This window comes from Papaver somniferum, chromosome 6, assembly GCF_003573695.1.
Source record: "Papaver somniferum cultivar HN1 chromosome 6, ASM357369v1, whole genome shotgun sequence".
Lineage (NCBI taxonomy): Eukaryota > Viridiplantae > Streptophyta > Magnoliopsida > Ranunculales > Papaveraceae > Papaver > Papaver somniferum.
The window spans coordinates 162,116,170-162,139,325 of NC_039363.1; the positions used below are offsets into that span (position 1 = coordinate 162,116,170).

The window sequence follows — 23,156 nt, forward strand, 5'->3', positions numbered from 1 at the left end:
GGAGTTGATAGGAGAGGCTCCATTTAATGGTATTAAACCCATATAGTAGGGGGTTCTGGTATTTTTCACAACCTAAATATTCTCGCATGAGGAGGTAGGAAATTCTTTTCCGACCATAATAGAGGGGCGGACCGTCAAAATCCGAGTTCGTATGAGAATTCTACAACGATTTTACTAAGGGGCGTTAATTAGGGTTTCTGTATGCCAAACCCTAATTTAGACAAAGTTGTCATCATTCCACGAAAATGAAGCCAGCACTCAAGCCAGCGCCCGCGCCAAGTTTATGATAGCGGCTCCTTTCCAAGCCGACTAATGCTGACGGCTCCCTTTCCAAGCAGACCAATGCTGAAGGCTCCCTTCCAAGCCGACCAATGCCGACGGCTCCATTCTTAGCCAGTACAACGTCTGCGGCTCCGTTCCAAGCCAATCCAACGCCTGCGGCTCCATTCTTAGCCAGTACAACGTCTGCGGCTCCGTTCCAAGCCAATCCAACTCCTGCGGCTCCATTCCTAGCTAGTACAACGTCTGCGGCTCCATTCCAAGCCAGTACAACGTCTGCGGCTCCATTCCTAGCCAGTACAATGTCTGCGGCTCCATTCCAAGCCAGTACAACGCCTGCGGCTCCATTACTAGCCAGTACGACGTCTGCGGCTCCATTCCAAGCCAATCCAACACTGACGGCTCCATTCCAGGCCAGGCCAATACCAACGGCTTGCCAAGACAAGCCAGCAATGCCAACGGCTCGCTAAACCAACAACTCTGCGTTTCCTAGCCTAGCCAAGATGGCGCACGGCCAAGCCAAGTCAACGCCAACTGTTTGCATCACCGCCAACAAACACCTCTACCACTCTGCAGCTTAGCTAGCAGCACCACAAGAAGAATCTACGCAAGGCCGCCAACACGAGAATCACGAACTCTCCTTACCTCTCGAAAAAGGTTAGCCGGGTCTTCTTGACCATCTTTTCACGACTTGTCATTTCTATTTTGCCCTCTCCTGTCACCATCTTATGCTTACCTCGCAACAATGCTCATGTTCCGAGCTAAACATGGGACTTAATGTTGATGGTGGTTTTTAGCTTAGGTTTAAAATCGTAAAACCTTACATCTGGCATGACGTCACTATGACCACTAGTGCATTTATTGAATCATTCAACATGCCTACGTAAGAATTATCAGGGTACTTTTTTTTATATACATGTGTCATGTTCCATGGCAGAACCCTTAGTATTGACCGACATCATATTGTACATACCAAACCTTAATTCTCACGCCATCGTGCCAATGGTAAACCATGCCAGCCACGTCTCCGCGCCAAGGCATGCCAACCATGCCAGCCGCACCATCGTGCCAATGGCAAACCATGCCAGCCACGTCTCCGCGCCAAGGCATGCCAACCATGCCAGCCGCATCACCGTGCCAATGGCAAACCATGCCAGCCACATCTCCGCGCCAAGGCATGCCAGCATGCCACCCGCGCCATCGTGCCAATGGAAAACCATGCCAGCCAAGTCTCCGCACCAAGGCATGCCAACCATGCCAGCCGCACCATCGTGCCAATGGCAAACCATGCCAGCCACATCTCCGCGTCAAGGCATGCCAGCCATGCCAGCCGCATCACCTCTCCAGTGGCAAACCATGCCAGCCACGTCTCCGCGCCAAGGCATGCCAACCATGCCAGCTGCACCGCCGTGCCAATGAAAAACCATGCCAACCACGCCTCCATGCCAAAGACATGCACAATGCTGGCTGCCAAAACGAAGGGTTGCAATAATCAATGGCTACCCTTCCATCTGAGATGTGTATCTCATCCGTCCAAGTTCGCCACCCAATGCATGGAAACTTCCAGCCCAAGGACAAACGTCACGGTTTATGCAAACCCTAACTTGGTTGCGTCTAACACATGACAAAGCCATGCACGACGCTGGCTGCCAAAACGAAGGGTTGCAATAATCAACGGCTACCCTTCCATATAAGATGCATATCTCAGCCGTCCAAGTTAGCCACCCAACGCATGGCAACTTCCATCCCAAGGCCAAACGTCACGGTTTATGCAAACCCTAATTTGGCCGCGCCTAACACATGCCAAAGCCATGCACGACGATGGCTGCCAAAACGAAGGGTTGCAATAATCAACGGCTACCCTTCCATCTGAGATTCATATCTCAGTCGTCCAAGTTAGCCACCCAACGCATGGCAACTTCCGTCCCAAGGCCAAACATCACGGTTTGCACCAAACCCTAATTTTGGCCGCGCCTAAACTATGCCAAAGCCATGTCGGGTGGAAATAATCAACGACTGCCCTTCCTTCTGAGATACAAATCTCAACCGTCCAAGTTCGCCACCCAAGGAATTCCAATCATACCACATGTGTCAATGGCATGTCGTGCCAGCCACATCTCCGCGCCAAGGCATGCAAATCATGTCGCTCGTACCAATGGCATGCCACGCTGCATCTCCGCGCCAAGGCATGCCAACCATGCCACATGTGCCAATGGCATGCCGTGCCACCCACATCTCCGCACCAAAGCATGTTGGTGGCTCTCTAAAAGAGTCACAAACTAATACCGCAAGTGCACGGTGTCGAGGTGTGGAACAATGCAAATACGGGTCGAATCCACAGAGACTAGGGTGTGTAAGTTGAAGTTTTATAGGCTATTCTAGCTAAGCTAAGTGATGACAGTGAGTAAGAAGCAAAGAAACAAAGATAAACAAACCAAGGCTGTTAGCCAAGGGCAGTGACAGAACTGAAAAACAGTAGCATGTAAAGCAAATAAACAGGAACATGGTAGGGCTTTTGAATCCACATCTTGATCCTAAACTAAGGCAGGTCCAAATCAAATCATGTTCTTGTTTCATCTCAGGGAAGATTATGGATGATTTAACTAATCTTACTAACTTACCCCTAGCATCAACTGTCTTCTCACAGTACAGCTGATCACATGCTTGTTTGCTCAACCAGTTATCTAGCAATCCGCATTAGTGGAAGGTTAATCCCATAAGTTCTCTAGTTCACCCCTAGCATTGAGTGTCTTCTTACAGCACACTCAATCACAGGTGCATTTGATCACTAAGTTTACTAACTTCCCTACATCAATTAAGCACAGTCCTTCAAATGGACTGAATCCTTAGCTACTCTCACTCTTACACCCCTAGAATCAGCTGTCTTCTTACAGCACAGCTGATCACAGGTGCATTCACTCAACTAGCCAATTATCAATCCTACTTAGTTTCAGCACTACAAGAACAGTGACATGAACAAGGACTATCCTAGCTTACAATTCAAGAGTATCATCTAACCCCCAGCAAATGGAGTTAGAACATAATGAAATTAAATGACAATGGAATTGAAATTGTTTAAAACATTTAACTAAACTTGAACTGAAATTAAATTCTAAAATGAACTGAAATTTACAAAACAACTTAAACTAAGAACTAACCCTTGAGGCACTGGCTATTCCAGTCCTCTTGGGTGAAGCACTGGCTAGCCCAGGCATATCTCTACAACAACACCCAAAAGTCCTATTTATACCCAATTTACATAATTAGGGTTCATACACCCAATTCCCAAAAATCCCCAAATACAGTTGAAATTAGGGTTTGTAGAAACTTACCCATACTTCTCGAATTTCACTCTTACGCTTCTACCCACTCTGTATCTGCCTCTCCTGGTCCTTTTCCTGCTCTAGCTCGACCTAATTCACTATTTTCACGTGCTTAGGGTTTCAGAGAAACGTGTGAAATTAGTGAAGTAGATGGCTCAAGAGAAGGGGCGAGATAATTGGTGATGGGATTTGGAAGAGGGGTGTGGTGGTGGTTGGATTTCTCGTGGCTGTACGGCAGAGTTGGTGGTGGTGATGGAGAAGGTGGTGGTTGTTTCTCTGCAGAGGGATGGGGGAGGTGAAGTCGATGGAGAAGAAGGTTGGGGTGTGTTTGGTTGATGGGTATAGGTATTAGGTACTATGGTGTGAGGCGGAGATAGCAAAGTTTGATGATCTGCGACGCTGAGCCGTGGGATGTATAAATGATAGATCGATCTAACGGCTATACGTGAAGAGCTTGTAGCGACCGTTGGATTGTATAATACAACGAAATTAACGGCGCAAGATGGAGTTAGGTGCTGTAGTGTTAGACAGGAGCTTCAGACTTTGATGTACTGACGATGTTGCGACCATTGGATTCAGATGTGTCCAATCTGACGGCTAGAAAGGGAAACGGGTATGGATATAGGAAATGGATCTGGGTGAGGGTTTTGGGCCTTGGATATGCCAAGCCCATATCTTCTTTAAGAACAATTCTTCCTCTTCAAGCCCAGTTCTAACCTTTTGGTCTTGTGCACAACATTCTTCGCGGCTTCCTTGCGTAATTCCTCCCGGCTTTTCACTACTTTTCTGCTCTTTTCCGCTCCGCAATTCATCTAACTTTATTTATTACCTAAAAATGCAAAATTAATTAATAAAAATATTTATTCTTGAAAACAATGAAAATACAGAATATGGGATAAAATGTAGAATTAACGCACAAAAGATGAGTTAAATACCAAGAAAAATATATAAAAATATGCACTTTTTAGCACTCATCAAATACCCCCAAACCTGAATTTTACTTGTCCTCAAGTAAAACAAAACTAAGGAAATCCTACCTATACCACTGTCGCTGGTCTCTCGAATGCATTTAGCATATGCACTAAGCCTTTTAAACCACTAAGTGTCCCTAGTGGACGAGTGAAGTCTCGTGAAGGTTTGCTTAGAACGTACCTACAAAGTTCTAGGAAAAAATATAAGCTCATATTCCATGAAATGTGACATGTGCAAGACAGTAGAAGCTCACAACAAAATGGAGATGTCAATCTAGCTATCAAAGGCACAATCCTAGCACTGATAACAAATAAAGACATGTGATAAGAGTGTTAAGTGTATCTACACATGTTTCTAGAATGACCTGAAGTTATGACTACTAACCACCAAGAGATAGTTTTTAGGCTAAGAACCGAATTCTAAGCCAAGCTAGCTGTCCGGCTTTACGAGAATTGTGAATGTTCACCCAATGAGTTGGTGATATTTCAGTTTACCCGCGTTATACATCGATGGCTGCACCCTCCTTGCTTATTACAAGACTATTTACAACAAAAAGATGACTCTTTACATGACTCTTATTTACATTGATTACTCTCTTTTATTTTTGGAACAAGAGAGAACTATTGTCTTTAACATGACAAAATATGGAATAAATGCTTGATATATATATTATTATTTTTTTGATATTTTTTTGATTTTTATGAATTTTTTTTTTTTTTTTTTTTTGAAGAAATAACTTTGATCTTTACAACATAGTGACACTTTTGATACATGAACAAAAAGAAAAACATAATTACATGACTCTTAGCAAGAGGTGGCCCTTATCGAATGCATCCGGTCAAATTCTATGGTTGCTTTTCTTAACGTATCCTCCCACTTCTATCCCAGCCAACCAAAGAACAAGCTAGTCAAGTCTCATTCAGTATTCTAAAGTGATTGGCAATCTAACTTCCTATCAAACACCTTGAAGATCGAGGCTATACATGTATTGGTAGATTGTGCGTGTGCAAGTTTCTTATCACATGTGAATTGTGCTAGAATCAGGGTGCCTAAATATCTAGACTAAGAATCCTTATGTTCACATACATGCACAAGAGTCAACATTTCAAGGTAAATGAGCTCCATTTTTATGATTTTTCATTTTTTTTAATTTTTTTGGAATTTTTAAATTTTTTCAAAAAGAGGGAGTTCTGTTTTCAATTATAACATGTTATCGTGGTATCTACTCTATACCCCCAAACCTAAACTAAACATTATCCTCAATGTTTCAAAAAATGTAAAGAATTATAATACAACATATGAAGAGGATCATGTTGAGTAGAGAAAAAGGAAAGAGAATACCCGATTTCGGCGAAAGCAAGATTAGAACTCCGTTATTCAAGACAAGAATCCAACATATGTCGACTAAGAGTCACATTGGATTAGCACATATATACAAAAGAAACAAAAGATTTAACTAAGAAATTATCTCCTGGATTATGTACAAGAAAATTCTACCATACATTTGGTTTTGTGGGAAACATTTGGTTTTACGGGAAATATTTGGTTTGTAGGGGTTTGAAAAAATTTTGGTTTTAATTGGGAAAAAGAGAAAGAAAGGTTTGGTTTTTAAATGGGTTATGTGGTGAAGCCCACTTAATTTGGTTTTTAAACTTTGAAGACAAAGACCAGGATTTGGTTTAAACGGGTGAGGCAAATGGATGTTTTTGAATCAAAAAGAGCCCAAAGTACGAAGCCCACAATTCAGTGAACTAGGCCCAGTTGGGTTTTCAGTTTGTTGAGGCCCAGAGTTCAGTTAAATACTAGGCCCGGATTTTAGTTTTCAAAGTTACAATTACAAGCCCACAGACAGTTTGAACAAGCTCACAGAAAGTTCAAATAAGCCCACAAACAGGGTTCAGGAGCCCAGTTGGGTATTTAACTGTTGGACTCTCAGAAATTCAAAGTACGAGGCCCACTTGGGCTTGAAATTTATTTTCAAAATTTTGGGTTGGGTTCAAGCCCACAGTTCAGTAACAATCCCAGATTTAGTTTGAGTTGGGTTTAGGGCTAACAGAATAGCCAAAGGATTAGGCCCACTTGGGCTTTGAAACTGTTTTGAAAACTTTAGTTTGGGTACAGCTCATAATTCAGAAACAGAAAATAATTACAAGCCCACAAAATAAACACAATTACACTTTCAGAAATTTCTACTTTGAGTTTAGGCTTACACTCTGAAAAGGGGAGCCCAGTTGGGCTCTTAGTTGCACAGCCCAGTTGGGCTTGGTTCTCTCCAGCAGCAGCATAGAAGGAGAAAGTAGCAGCAGCATAAGAAAGTAGCAGCAGATGCTCAGCACCAGCAGCAAGAGCACCAGAGGCTCAGCTTAGCAGGCAGCAGCAGCAGCAAGTAGCCGAAGTTGTCAGCAGCAGTAGCAGAGAGCAACAGCAGCAAGTCAGGCAGCAACAGGCCAGCAGCAGCAGCACATCAACACCAATTCAAGCTTCACATCAGGTACCTGGTAGCTTAGAAGAGAAGATCAGTCTCTCTGAAGCAAATGGGTGAGGCAAAAAAGCACAACAACAACCCAAGATGAACAGGACAACGATGCAGTGATGGGAACTTAAAGCCACAGATGCTGGATGAAAAACTGTAAACCTAAGTGATACCCACCACCTTGCAAGTCAGTTAGCACACTAAGAAGAACATGAGGTTCAGTTATCGCATTACAGAACAGTTGTGGCAAGGCCTAGACTAGGAAGCAGGCAAGATGAAGCAAAAACTAAGATGCAGCTGTATTGCAGGCTTAAATGGTTTTGCCTTAGCCCACAGCTCCTCTTCCTTCCAGCCTTGGCAGCAGCAGTATTGCAGGCTTGTTTCTCAACTTCACAACTACCTGGTAATTTCAGATGAGAGAATTAGTTCTCACAACAACAAATTTCAGGCATTCAAGATGACACTGCTAACTTAGCACACAACTCAGGCATTCACAGCAGCAAATTTCAGAGTTCAGTTGGTACAAAACCAAGATGACAATGACCCAATGACTAATATGCAGTAGCAGTTAAGATGATGTAGTAGCAGATAAACAAAAGAAATATGCAGCTAACTACAGACAGACAACTGCAGCTAACACAGGGTGCTAAGTTGTAATTACAGAAGTGCATAAAATTGAAAATATGCAGTGAAGCTGACTTATGACTGAGGAAAAAGATGAAAATATGCAGTGATGCAGGACAAGATGCAGCTAAGATGCTAGAAAAGTAATGAGGCAGTGAAGGTATGAAAGATGCAAGCTAGAATGAAGCAAGCTAACAGCAGGCAAGTGCAAGAAGTTATGCTAGATGAAACACTAAACAGAATGCAGTGAAGGCAGTGCAAAGTATGCAGTGCAACAAGGTAGCAAGAGGGGTAGTTCAGAAGCAACAGGCTGCAACAACAACCACAGCAGCAGTCTTGTCCTGGCACAAGCAGGAGCACCACAGCAGCACAAGCACAGCATCTCAGCAGGAGAGCAGGAGTACAGCAAGCACAGGAGCACCAGCAGCAATAGCAGCAGCAGCTCCACAGCAACAGCAGCACCACAAGTTCAGCAGCACCACAAGTCACCTGCCGGCTCAAAGAAGAGATGATCAGTCTCTTTGAAGCAAATGGGTGGAGCAAAGAAACAATGAGGGATAACAGCAATGATATGCAAACCAAGATGCAGTATGCAAGATGCTGATGCAAGTTACACTAAGATGCAATATGCTGATGCAATACAAAACACTAAGTTACACTAAGATGCTGAAAAACTAAGTTACAGGGCAGTAACAACTTCAACCACACAGCAGCCAAGTCCCCGGAAAGTGCACAGGGTCTGTTGTAGTGAGTGTGCAAGGCAGGGTCGAACCACAGAGACTTGGGTGTGAATTGAGGTGATGAAGCAAGTGACAGTTAACAAGAAAAATCAGTGGTAGTGAATAAGAAACAGTGAAACAAAGACAAACAAACCAAGGCTGTTAGCCAAAGGCAGTGACAGAACTGAAAAACAGTAGCATGTAAAGCAAGTAAACAGGAACATGGTAGGGCTTTTGAATCCACATCTTGATCCTAAGCTAAGGCAGGTCCTAATCAAATCATGTTCTTGTTTCATCTCAGGGAAGATTATGGATGATTTAACTAATCTTACTAACTTACCCCTAGCATCAACTGTCTTCTCACAGTACAGCTGATCACATGCTTGTTTGCTCAACCAGTTATCTAGCAATCCGCATTAGTGGAAGGTTAATCCCCTAAGTTCTCTAGTTCACCCCTAGCATTGAGTGTCTTCTTACAGCACACTCAATCACAGGTGCATTTGATCACTAAGTTTACTAACTTCCCTACATCAATTAAGCACAGTCCTTCAAATGGACTGAATCCTTAGCTACTCTCACTCTTACACCCCTAGAATCAGCTGTCTTCTTACAGCACAGTTGATCACAGGTGCATTCACTCAACTAGCCAATTATCAATCCTACTTAGTTTCAGCACTACAAGAACAATGACATGAACAAGGACTATCCTAGCTTACAATTCAAGAGTATCATCTAACCCCCAGCAAATGGAGTTAGAAAATAATGAAATTAAATGAAAATGGAATTGAAATTGTTTAAAACATTTAACTAAACTTGAACTGAAATTAAATTCTAAAATGAACTGAAATTTACAAAACAATTTAAACTAAGAACTGACCCTTGAGGCACTGGCTATTCCAGTCCTCTTGGGTGAAGCACTGGCTAGCCCAGGCATATCTCTACAACAACACCCACAAGTCCTATTTATACCCAATTTACATAATTAGGGTTCATACACCCAATTCCCAAAAATCCCCAAATACAGTTGAAATTAGGGTTTGTAGAAACTTACCCATACTTCTCGAATTTCACTCCTACGCTTCTACCCACTCTGTGTCTGCCTCTCCTGGTCCTTTTCCTGCTCTAGCTCGACCTAATTCACTATTTTCACATGCTTAGGGTTTCAGAGAAACGTATGAAATTAGTGAAGTAGATGGCTCAAGAGAAGGGGCGAGATAGTTGGTGATGGGATTTGGAAGAGGGGTATGGTGGTGGTTGGATTTCTCGTGGCTGTACGGCAGAGTTGGTGGTGGTGATGGAGAAGGTGGTGGTTGTTTCTCTGCAGAGGGATGGGGGAGGTGAAGTCGATGGAGAAGAAGGTTGGGGTGTGTTTGGTTGATGGGTATAGGTATTAGGTACTATGGTGTGAGGCAGAGATAGCAAAGTTTGATGATCTGCGACGCTGAGCCGTGGGATGTATAAATGATAGATCGATCTAACGGCTATACGTGAAGAGCTTGTAGCGACCGTTGGATTGTATAATACAATGAAATTAACGGCGCAAGATGGAGTTAGGTGCTGTAGTGTTAGACAGGAGCTTCAGACTTTGATGTACTGGCGATGTTGCGACCATTGGATTCAGATGTGTCCAATCTGACGGCTAGAAAGGGAAACGGGTATGGATATAGGAAATGGATCTGGGTGAGGGTTTTGGGCCTTGGATATGCCAAGCCCATATCTTATTTAAGAACAATTCTTCCTCTTCAAGCCCAGTTCTAACCTTTTGGTCTTGTGCACAACATTCTTCGCGGCTTCCTTGCGTAATTCCCCCGGTTTTTCACTACTTTTCTGCTCTTTTCCGCTCCGCAATTCATCTAACTTTATTTATTACCTAAAAATGCAAAATTAATTAATAAAAATATTTATTCTTGAAAAAAATGAAAATACAAAATATGGGATAAAATGTAGAATTAACGCACAAAAGATGAGTTAAATACCAAGAAAAATATATAAAAATATGCACTTTTTAGCACTCATCACATGTCAACCACGCCAGCCTTTCCTTCACGTCGTTGGCTGCCAAAACGAGAGGTTGCAACAATCAACGGCCGCCCTTCCATCTAAGATGTAGATCTTAGCCGTCCAAGGTCACCAGCTAACACGTGGCAACCTTTGTCCCAATGCCAAGCCCTAATTTTGGCCGCGCCCAAACTATGCCAAACCCCTAGTTCTTGCCCGCGCCTAAACTATGCAAAAATCCTAGCTTGGCCACGCCTAACCATGTCAAATCCATGCCGGCCATGCTTTCATGCCGCTGGATACCAAACAAAGGGTTGCAGTAATCAACGACTACCCTTCCTCTCAAATTACAAAATCTCGACCGTCGAGGGTCACCACCGAGCTGGCAAGTCTCCCAAGGTCAACTTTCCAAACAGCAGCAACATGCTACATGTTTTCCACGAAAACACTCGAGACATCAACACATGTCACAAACTGGGGGATGCTCATTAGGGTATTGGTTTGGCGGTTTACAGCGTGTAGCGTACACTGCGCCCGTTACAAGACAGTGTCATAAGAATGAGGCGGTTAGTAAATACAGAGAGTAATGGTGAAACGCTTTCCTTCATTATGGAATATCAATTCCAGGCGTTACAGGTTACCACCTCCTCCCATTTACTTATCCGTTTCTATTTCTTACGAGACCAGGGTACGTTTCACTTCGACTTGTATAAATAGTTCTTACCTGTTTCAACCGAACAACAAGTTTTGGTCAGGAGCATACAACACTAATAAATCACTTGTTAGCTTTCCTATATGTTAGCTTTCACTTTCTGATACAAGTCAAACAACTACTCTTCCACAATCAACTATTCTGGTCTCAACACTCTCTTCGCTTCCCTCCCCAAAACCAACCCTTCTCCTTCACTTTGTGACCAAAGAAAGTCTGGAACGACCATTTCTTGATTTAAGCCGGATTTGTACAGATTGATCTCTCGAATCTAAAGTACTCCCTTGCAGTACATTTTTTAGGGTTTAAGCTCGTTTCTCACCCACAACACACGAAATTACCGAAACCAGCAGAAACTGTTTTCACCCTCAAACACCTAGGTTTTCCAATACCATTATTAGGTTAACGACTTGAAGACTTCATTTGGGATTCGTGAAGACAGATCCTACTATTTTCTCTGTAGTTGCGTATTCTGATCTTACTTGTTCTGTCGTATTGAGTTTTATCTTCTCTAAGATATACTCGAGATTTATCTCCGATAGGTAAGATATAAAAAGTAATCACAACTTTTCTTCGTCTCAGACTCTTGTGATTCCGCAATAACTTCTTCTGTTAATTAGTTAGGTTATTATGAGGTGACTAATATTTCTACGATGCTCTTCGGGAGTATAAGACCGGATTATTAGTTGGTTCCTGTTCACCTTGATCGTTGTATCAAAAGACGGAACAAACAGAATAAAGGATAAACATATCTGTCGGAGACAGATTTGTTTATAAGTCTTCGACTTTGTGTCGTAGCAACTCTTAGTTGTGGGTGAGATCAGCTATGGGAATCAAGTGCGCGGAATCCGTCGTTTTCTAGAGGCGTAAGGAACGCGAATGTACCTTAATCGGTGTGAGACTTGGTTAGGTCTCAACTACATTCCAGTCTGAAGTTAACTTGTAGTAGGCTAGAGTCTGTAGCGTCTTAATACAGTGTGGTCTTCAAATCTAGACTAGGTCCCACGGCTTTCTGCATTTGCGATTTTCTCGTTAACAAAATTTCTGGTGTCTGTGTTAGTTCTTTTTCGTATTATATTTGTTTATATAATTGAAATATCACAGGTTGTGCGTAGTTCAATCAGTTGATAAATACGACCTTGTTTGTTTGATAGAACTTGATTGACACTTGGGCATTGTCCTTTGGTACCGTCCAAGTTATTTCTCATATCAATCAGGCTCGCAGATTTCTATCTGTTTGATTTTCTGATTGTATTTTGAAAGAGATAAAAACTCTTTGATATAATTCTTGATTGAGTATCACTTTTAAGTTGGTATCTCGGAATTAAATTGGATTTTAGTATATACAAATTGCCGAACGAATTATTGGGTGTGGTTGTTGTACTCCCGCTTTTTCATGGCCAATGTTCATTTTAACATGCAACGTAAACCTTTAACAGAGCTTCATCTCAGGGCATGTCGCATCCTTGAGCATGCGGCATGCTAAAGACACGGGGTGTTACATCATTCACCCCTTTAAAGAATTTCGTACCTGAAATTCAAAACAAAAACTATTGTGAACAAACTCTTCGGTATGGATTCCTGAGCATAATGTCCCGTACCACGATGCTCATTAGTCACAAAAGGTTTCTTCAGTTTGTCATGGAACATCAATTAGGACCTTCTGAGCAACTTCCCATACCACATGATTATAAGCTTACTTTGGTAGCTCACGAAAAGAATGGAAGTCATGTTGTAGTTATCGAACTTATGAGTTTATATGGTTATGTTTAGGTTTGATATGGGACAAAAACAGCATTTAGAACTCAGATCCTTCAAACAAGTTTAACTTATTGTCTTCCCTTTCTACTTACTTTTGTATCACAATTTGTTTAGTTTTGTTTGGTATTAGTATTCAGAAGTGAGCTATTGTTATGTGTTAATTCCTTTTTAGTTGTTTCATTCTAAGTTTATGGTATGTTACCAGTTTTAAAATTACAATGCCAAAAATAAATAAATTATTTTTGAGGTTGTTCTCATTTGTGTGCTTGCGTTTCATATATTTCATTATGTCAAATACCTGTAACACGAATGCGTTGTTTGATATGATCACATAACTTGTTATGAAATTGAATCTAATTCAACTTTCAGAAAGTTAAATTGTGTCTTATGCTCTTTTTGTACTATGTTAACATCATTCCGTTGTCTCTAGAATGCACTTATACAACTTTAAAAAAAAAACAAAGTAAAGAAGCAACCGACTGAGAAGAGAATTATGTCCCCCTTTTGCATACGAATAACTGAAAGAAACACTAAAGATAACCTATAAAAACAGTAACCCATTTCTTTCTTTCAAAAGTTCTTCTGTATCAACTCCCAAATTCTCTGTTCCATGTATATCAAACCCTTCAATTAATAAACATATACAAAGAATCATAGTTACATAACGAGTTTTACATGTTTTCTCCTCGACCACGTACACCACAAATCTGATATATGAAATCACTAAATCGCCCTTTCCAAATAATAGTAGACATGAGACAGAAAATCAAAGAATCGATTTAAAATTCGTTCAGTTGTTCTGCATCACCTGAGAATTTGAAGGGTTTCACTAACTTATCTGAAGTGAAAACCAAAGACGTGGCGGAGATCGATGAATATTTGAGGGAAGTTATTAGTTTTGAGAAAGTCTGTATTTTTAGGAGAAAAAAAATATATACTCGCATATATTTTGGGTTGAAATATCGTATTTATTTTAATACCTTTTGTGCAAACCTTTTTTTTGAACCCACAATTGGGGGATACCACCAGAAATTGGGGGATACTCACAGTTATATAGGACTAGATTTTGGTTAGGGGGTACTTTTTCTAGTGATGAAAAGTCAACAATGTCCTTCACTTTAATATAAACTAAAAAAAAATTATTAAAAGTATCCCCTTGTTTTCACGATTTCATCATTGGGAGATGACTTAAGCTGAACTGCAATCTATTTCTGCTTCCTTTTCTTGGCATTTTGGTGACAAAATGAGTCCTTTTTACAAACAGTAGAACAAAAGATCAGTAGAGAGCAAAATGGTAAAAATCAAGGTAACAACTTTTCGTGATTTGTTTCAGGAAAATTCCTAAATTTGTGATCCGACTAGAACACGAGTTAGGTAGTTAGTGACCCTGGTAAAAATTAAAGCCAAAATAAGAATAATCTGCTTCGAGCACCAACTGCCTGCGACGCTTGAGTACGAATAGATAAATGATCATCAAAAATTAAGTTAACATTTTAGCTGTCGGTATTGCTTAGAGTATGAATGCAATACCGACTTGAACTATCGGTATTGATTTTAGTTTGAACTCAATACCGAGTGCAACAGTCGGTATTGGTAGGTATTTGAAGCCAACACCGAAAGTTCTGTTTGACAATACTGAAAAAGAGTTTGAAATGAAGGTAATTGAATGAATACTGTTAAACTCACGCATTAGTTTGGAGAAGCTAGTGGAGATGAAGACCCCATTCCTAGTATTGGATTTTTTGAAGGACTTGATGATTTTAGTTTGTATGTATTGCTCTGTCCAATGCTATCTAGTATCTACAGGTCCTCACCACACAATTCAGCGAATTAGTGATACTCACGCATCAGTTTGATGCTTGGTGAATGTACATGCATAGTTTTGCAATATAGGCAATGTACATGAGTTGGCTACAGCTAGACTTACAGGGTTAAACTCGATCTTCAGTTTTTTTTCATTTTCTTCTCTCTCTATTTTATTATTAACTAAAAAGATAAAATCAATATCTAAAGTTTAATCTTAATGGGGATATTCAAGGGTGGTTTAGTCATTACCTATCTTTTGGATAAAGGTTTTTTTTCAATTACTTCATAATGTTTTATTTTTGTTTTTTTTTGAGTATCCCCCAATTTCTGGTGGTATTCCCCAATTGTGGGTTCTTTTTTTTTTCCCTAATATTTCACATTTTTATTTTGAATGATAGGGAAGCGGAAGGATAGGTAATTGTATATACATGTACAAACCATCCTAATTAATCCTAAAAAAAATATCATAAAATAATACGAAATGTGTGAGATTCAGTCAAACCAGATTTTGAGGATATATTACAGGCCAACTATATTTTCACTAGAAGCAATAATTAAATTAGATAAACCCTTTTTTGAACCTTTTTAACGAACATTAACGCCATATTATAGGTAATTTAGTTAGGTTCAGGGTTCATCATGATAGAAGATAAATATTACAACGTGTGCCGTTACGACATGATTATTTCTAGTTATGATACAAATTTGAAAAACCAAAATCAGATAGATTTTATATCCGATCTAGCTGATTTTGTTACTTCAAAATCGAAGTATATTGTAGTGAGCTAGGTTTTCACTTTAAACTCATTCAACTTTTAAAAAGTCGATTAGTTTCCTTTTCAAGTAATTGGATAGTTTAGACCCCTATCAACCTAGCCGTTAAGGGACATCTGGATCAATAATAAAAACAATATGGTAGATCCGGATTTACTCCATCATGATTCATGACTTTATTATCATGAAACTTGTTTTGAGGCATACTGAAATTTTTTGAGGCATACTAAATAATGCCAAAATAGGGTCACCAAATAAAAAACAACATCGCCCCTTATCCACCCTTTTTGATAATGGCATAACTACCCTTACATAATTGGAGTTAATGATTATGATTAGATTTGATTAGCTAGGAATTTTAAGGATTGATTAAAAATTATATTATTAGTGGTGAATTAGTAAATAGATCAAATTTATGTGAGAGAGTTGGGATTCTTGAGAGGAAGAAGAAGAAGAAGTGAAAAAAAACTTGGGTTTTGAATTTTGAGATTTTAGTGATTAGAAGTGACCAAAATGTGTGATTCAAATCATAGGTAGACTTCTATACGAAGTTTAATTTCTTTTTATAAGTTGAATCTGTCAAAAAATTAAAATTTTGAAACCCAGATCTACTGACCAGATGAACAGTTCGGCTGATAACTTTTCAGCCGAACCTAGGTATATTTTCAAAAAACTGAGGTTCGGCTGAAAAGTTATCAGCCGAACTTCACTCTGTAACTGACGAATTTTGGTTTGGCTGATTCGAACAAAATCTAACAAAGTCGCATTAGCCGAACATAGTGTTTCTCTAAATCATACACTAGGTTCGGCTCAAAATTGATACTCCAAGATCAGCCGAATTGATCTTCTGAAAACCCTAATTTCATCTCTGAAATCATATTCTATTGATCAAACAAAATAAAATCAATCAAAAACAAGATGGGTTTGTTGCACATACATTCTAAAATGCATCTAAGAGCAATTGAGATTTGGATTTCGCACTCCAACATCGCTCACTTCGATTCGTGTTTGCTTTGCTTGATCAATTTCTTGATTGAATTTGAGTCCAAGATGTTTGAGTTTAAAGTTTTTTTTGATTTTTGATTTTAGGTTTTTGATGATAAGGGGACTCTAATAATTTAAATTGTTTAAGGATATACAGATAATTGCACTACCTTTAGACACCTTTTATAAACCCACCCTAAATAGTATAATGAATGAGTATGCCTAAAAAAAAAATGAATATGCCTCAAAACAAGTTTCCTTATCATGGAGTCCCACAAATGTGTTTCTAGTTTTTGACCCAACACATCTTGGTGGACTGAGGCCTGGACCAGATGTTTTTTCTTAATCAATACAGTGGGATTGTTTTAAGAAAACTGTCATCCCATCTATAAGAAAACTGTCATCCCATCTATAGTTACGATTTGGATATAAATGGAGTTAGTGCGAGTTGATGCTAGACCGGTCACACGTCATGTCAGTGTTTCCTTTACATATTGCATAGTCCCACGTTAAAGAAACTAACATTTCTAACACCTTATTGTGGTCATCTAGACCTAGCTTTCTTACCAGGCTCCACTTACTTTCGGTTTGTATAACCTTGTTTTAGTTGCTGGTTTTTCATGCTTTATGCCTTCGGTGGAGAATTTCAGTTCCTCGTAACCTTCTTCTTCTTCTTTTTTTTTTGTTTGAGCGTGCTCTTGCTTTTATGTTGCGAAGCCCCATGGACGTGTTTAGTTGTTTTTTTGAAGCATTGTACGTCTTCTTCTGTAGTCGATGGTGATTAATAAAATCTCTATTATTGAGTGCGGGATATGACTCTTGGATCAACACAGATTTGTGAGGAAGTGAGGACTTTAAAAGTATTATTGTATACTAGACATCAGTTTATCAAAAGAGAGATGAAAAAAACTTAAAAAAGTATTGAAGGCAAGGCACCTATATAAATCTCAACATTTCTGCAAACAGCTTATTCTGGAGTTTTTATTTTTATTTTCTATTTCTTATTTCAAAGATTGAACAAAACCAAGGAGTGCAAAATGACGACGAATTACATAACTTATTTATCCATCTACTCACAGGACATCTATTTATAGTTTTACTCAGATGAGAATTCAAACAGCATAGTGTGTTCATACTTCTCGCCTGGTTGAACAACAACAGATGGAAAGTTTGGTTGGTTAATGGCATTTGGGAAACCTTGGGTCTCCAAACAGAGTCCTGCATGTTTCCCGTAGACTGCACCGCTTTTTCCTTCAACCCCGTTCACATATTTCCCTGTGTAAAACTGCATACCAGGGGCATTGGTCCAAAGCTTTAAAACCCTGGAGCCTGATGGATCCTTGACCTTAGCAGCACATTTTAAACCTGATTTCTCCTCTCCGCAGTCGAGCACGTAATTGTGGTCATAGCCCAGGCCTGGAACCTCATGGATTGAGGTACAAATCTTTTTCTCTGTTAAGAAATCAAAAGGGGTACCTTTAACTGGCATGATTTCACCAGTTGGGACTGTGTTCTGATCTACTGGGGTAACATGATTTGCACATATCTGAATAGAATGCTCGAGTACGTTGCCAGAGTTGTAGCCTGCTAAATTCCAGTAAGTATGTTGCGCCAAATTGATTGGAGTAGGTTTGTTTTCAGGTGTGGCTTTCATGTCAAGTCTCATGGTTGTGCTCGATGTGAGTGTATACTTGGCAGTTATATTAACATCTCCAGGGTATCCTGATTGTAACAAAAATTTAAGAATTCTTACATCTATTAAGATTAAGATACATGATAACTTGAGAGCAGCAGAAAGAGAATACCTTCTTCCCCGTCATGGCTATGATATTTGAAGGTAATTGATGGGTTTTCACCATCGTTATGTTCAACGACATCCCAAACCACCTTGTCATATCCCTTGCGTCCACCTAAAGAATAATAAAGATGAAGATCAACAAAGACATATCAACTTTCACATGTCTTAGCCTATGTTCATAAGAAGATCCCGTACGAGGATGGTCTTTAAAATACAGATCACCTTCATAGTAATAAGTTTGTTTTGAAACCTCCAATCCTAATGACAGTGAGGTGTTATAAGCATTTTGCTGGGTTTCTATGAGAACAACTTCATAGATGAAGAGATAATAATCACCAAATTATTTGTCCAATCTCGATTTATCAATGTGAACTGTGGACCAACTAACTTGTCACTGAATGATGGTTAATCAACAATCAATGGTTACTAAACAAATTTGGGTTCATTCAGTAATTTATCGAAACAAAGAATTAAAAAAGAGAAGTATACTTTTGCACATATGTGATGAGAACAGTAGATGCAGTCACATAATAAAAAAAATAAAAAAAAGGAAAATCGCCCCTGAGACATTGACGACATTGAAGACCCATGTAACCAGAGAACTCATTGTTGCCTGAAAAACTAAGTAATGCAAAGCATAACATTGATCAGCAAAGACTCTTTCGTGGAAACTTTCTTTCTGTTACAAAATGTTTATCTGAGTTGTTCTATGAGTAAGTGACAGAAAGAATTAATAAGTGACAGAAAGAATTAATAAGTGACAGAAAGAATTAATAAGTAAACTTTCCATCTTTAATTCTGTTGGCAACCCGACCCACAATGCAACCGAAGTAAGGTGCAGCACCTTTCTGATGAACAAATTTAGAGATTAAAAAATAAATTAAAATTATATATAAAGAGATCCAAAAACTATGTGATATAAATTGAATCCGATCCATAACTCACCAAATATGGTTCAAGGGAATCGAATCCGAGTACGACATCAGCGAAGTTACCTAAGAAGAAATTAAAGAGAGAAATTGAATTAGATCAATTTGATAATTTTTGAACACAATAAGAAAAAGAAGACGAAGAAAAGGAAAGGAAAATTCAGAAACCGTTTTTATCTGGAACAAACAGAGAAGTGATAGTGCATCCATAGTTTGAGATCTTGACTCGCATGGTTCCATTGTTGAGTTCAAAGAGTTCCGGTACATTCTGATCATCAGCCATTGCTTCTGTTTGTTTGTTTCTCTATTGGTTGTTGCAGATAGAGATGGATTTCCCAAATATATAAATAATAAAATATATTGGATAACCTTCGGGGTATTTATAATATATTTAATAATCTTCCGTTACGATATCCATCTCGGCAAGAATTGACCGACATTCGAGCATCCGGAAAACTAAGCTCACCTGATTAGGATCAGCATGAACCTAGTCACCAAGTAAACTGGTATCCGACTTCTAATATATTTATCTATCGAAAAGTATAGATTGACCAAAATCTTTTCACCGCAACACACCGTGTGAGACAGAGCAAGGGGTCCATTTCTACCCATTTATGATCAAAATGTTGAGAGTGTTGCCCTAATCCATTGATTCCCCTCTTGGTGGATTTCTCGGAGGCTAACCATGGTGAGTGTAGAATCTCTTTTTAGTAGAAATTGACGTTTAGTCCCAAAGTAGTTGGGCTTTAGACAGTCTAGTCTTACCCTTCGAGGCCTAGTACTGTTTAGTCCTTATTTACCAAATGATGAACGGGTTAGTCCAAATCTTGACGATTCACTCCAAACTGAATTCTATTGATGACTAAATTGACCCTTCTATGTAATCTACTTTGCCTGTATTGATGCCTCGTCTCTCCTTCTTCCAGTCAATTTTCTCTTCCCACGATCTACTTTCTTATCCACCAAAAATATTATTCCAGTCGTTTTGATCATCAAAATATGATTTTCTAATTGATTCAGTCTTTTCAAAGGCGATGAAGAGCAAATCATCATCATCATGTGAGGAAAAAAGAGTTGATGCGTTTAACGAAGATGATGAACAAATTGGATTCTTTCTGAATCAAATATGAAGGAATTCGAAAATTCTTTTAAGAATTCCATGCAAAAGTAATCCAAGGAAGCTACTAATAAAGCTACCTTCCCGGTATATAAGCATACAGTTCTCAATTGTTGTAAGTATTTGTGTTTTACCGATTAGTTGAATCACTAAATTTAGTTGTAGGATTTCTATTAGTTTCTTTAAATTATGGTTAGTTATTATCATATAAACTAATTCAATTTTGTGTGAGAAAGTTCTAAGTATATCTTTAGATGATTTTTTCTTTGGTTCTGTAGATTTTTAAAAGGCATGTGCAATATTAAATTATAATCTTTTATAGTTTTTTTTTGCATTCATTAGAATGGAGAAGAAGAAAGTTGTGGTACCAGCGGAAAATGTGACTCAAAAACAATTAAGTGTATGCCGGAACCGATTCAAGGTCAGTTCTAGATAATTTAAGTGTGTTTCAAATTAATTAAATTATTATGGTATCTAGGTCACATGAATGATTTAATCACATAAGGGAGTACGTGATTTTTTGTTGCGGCTCCACATTTAACTAGTTTTGGTTTAAAGTTTTTGTTTGGGAAACTGAACCGTTCATAGGGTCATTATTATTCTCAATCTTGAAGAAATGGAGTAAAAATGAATGAGGTTGGTTTATGCAACACTGGTTTCTTCTAATGGGATTTCCTATGTATAATGCGTTTATACCATATGAGTGTCAATTGAAACTATTTATTGATCCCTTCTAATTCGCTGGTGCTAGAAATGTATTTAACCAGGCCAACTTGATGATTGGATCACTAAAAAAGATAGTAATAATGGTAGGATCGATCTTTTAGACTCTCATTAGTTAGCTTAGACTCACATTATGAGAAAGATTCCATTAGACTCCCATTAGTTAGTTTAGATTATCTTGATTCCAAATCATAGAGCACTTGCAAAGAAAAATACTTGTAAAATACAATTTTGAAACTATCTGAGCAGTTGTATTGCAAAGTTCAAATAGTACAGCAAGCGGAACAAAAGTAATTTAGATGTGTGTATAATTGTACATATGTTGATTTAAATGTGTACATAATTGTACACATGTGGATTTTTAGTGTGTACATAGTCGTACACCTGTTTATTGGTAATGTTTACGTGGCGGTACACACTAATAACTTTTGATTTTTCTTGTTTTGTTTTTTTAGCTCTTTTAGAGATATTTTTCTATATCATTATATTTTGATTATACATGTAGCAATTGTGGTAACAGTAGTGATGGAATTATTAATGTGTGCATATTAAAACACACGTTGTTAATATGGTGTACATAGTTGTACACATGTTATTGTTTTTGAAGTTGAGCATATCTTTGCAATTTAGTGTTTTTTGTTTATATGTTTTTCTTCAAAGAAACTAATTGGCTAATATTTTATTTTTCAGGTTGAAGATCATGAGGATCATATCTAAGAGACTCATAGAAAATGAAGAAAATTTCAACAATGGACTCACTTCCACTTTTAACTTTTGTTTCATATCTAGGTCTTTTGTTCCATGTCTATAATAATTTTTTTTTATGGATATCTTTTCCGGAGATTTTTCGGCATCATTAGCATAGGTTTTTTGGCATCATTAACAAAAAAAATTAAGGATATCTTTTCAGTAGGTGAAGCTACGTAGAGAGTCACCGGTAGTATAAAAGCTATTTTGAACAGTCGGTGTGCAAAATCTATTTATGCTCACGGCTATTTTCCCGTTACCCTTGTTTATCTATTTTATTTGTCTTTTGTTTTCTTTCATCCCATGTTGGCTTGATTTCTTAAATTTTTCTCAATAGGTAACAACATCGGTAGTAGAAAAACGAGTTGCATCTCACAATAGTAAAGTTGGCAAGGTAAATTCTTCACATGTAGCCTCTCTAACCATTTACTCATTTCCTTGTAAAATCGGTGAAGATTGATAGGCACATTTTTGTGTCTTATATAATCTCAATTGTATATATTATTAGTGCTCGATTTTATATTTATTATGGCTTTTTATGTCCCTGTAGCTATTTTTGGAGAAATAAGCTTTTGCGGAGAAATTGGCTAAAAAAGTGGTTTTTGCGCTCGTGGGAGAAAATTACTATACGAACTCTCACTTTGGATAAGGGGTAACCTAATTACTAAGAGGTGACCCATTTCCAGGCATCTGCTAAAGGGAGACCGGGACTGGATAGGGGAAGGTCACATTTCTTCACGTTTTCAAACATTCGTTTTGGCGGGAAACTATGGGCAGCGAAGAACAATTTTTAGGGTTCGAATTTTGGAGCAGATTTTAAGAGATTCAATCGCTGGAAATAGTTGGGATGAACGTGATTAAGCTAAACATGGATAGTGTAAGTGATTTCACGAAGCAAATTGGGCTGGATAAGTTGTGAAAAGAGAACAAAGTTCAACAGGGAATGCTGTTTTCACGGGATTCTGTTGGGTCCAGTTTTGGCAATTGCGTGGAGGATTAGGGAGGATATCTTCTCTTATTCGATTCCCTTATAACTTGGGAAAGTTTGGTAACAACATAAGACGCGTACGAAGAGTTTGAACAAGGATCAGCAGCCGTGTAGAAAAGAAAAGCCGTGACTTGGAAGAAAGGAAGAAGAGGAGATTTTCTCGGGATTTTTGGAGCTGATTGGGTATATAAAGGCTGGTGCGAAGTGAGAGAAGATTATCAAGTGTTTGGGGTCGAGCAGGGACCAAAGAGAGAACGGAGGAGCGAAGAACAGGAGTTGTAGTAAAAGTTTCCTGCTGTTGCTGCTGCTGCTCGAGGAGGAAGAAGAAGACGAAGAACGGACCCTCCAGGGCCGTCGTTCTTCAAACAGTGCTAGCAGCAGCAGACTTGCGTCGTTATTCAACAATAGCGTTGAAGTATTTTTCTTCAGCAG

The 23,156-nt window shown here is 38.9% G+C and overlaps 1 protein-coding gene across 2 annotated transcripts; it reads right to left on the reverse strand.

The window, feature by feature from the left end:
* Window positions 1-17,375: 17,375 nt before the first annotated feature.
* LOC113289950 (aldose 1-epimerase-like) lies at window positions 17,376-19,523 on the reverse strand. Of its 2 annotated transcripts, none has more exons than XM_026539392.1 (5): window positions 19,318-19,523; window positions 19,166-19,215; window positions 19,008-19,068; window positions 18,228-18,332; window positions 17,376-18,144 (listed from the first exon to the last, which is right to left on the reverse strand). In XM_026539392.1, the coding sequence occupies exons 1-5, from the start codon at window positions 19,430-19,432 to the stop codon at window positions 17,519-17,521; spliced, it is 957 nt and encodes a 318-aa protein (XP_026395177.1). In that variant the 5' UTR covers window positions 19,433-19,523; the 3' UTR covers window positions 17,376-17,518. The 2 variants fall into 2 exon arrangements, with proteins under 2 accessions (XP_026395177.1, XP_026395178.1); XM_026539393.1 differs by having other exon boundaries at window positions 19,065-19,068; window positions 19,318-19,521.
* Window positions 19,524-23,156: the final 3,633 nt, after the last annotated feature.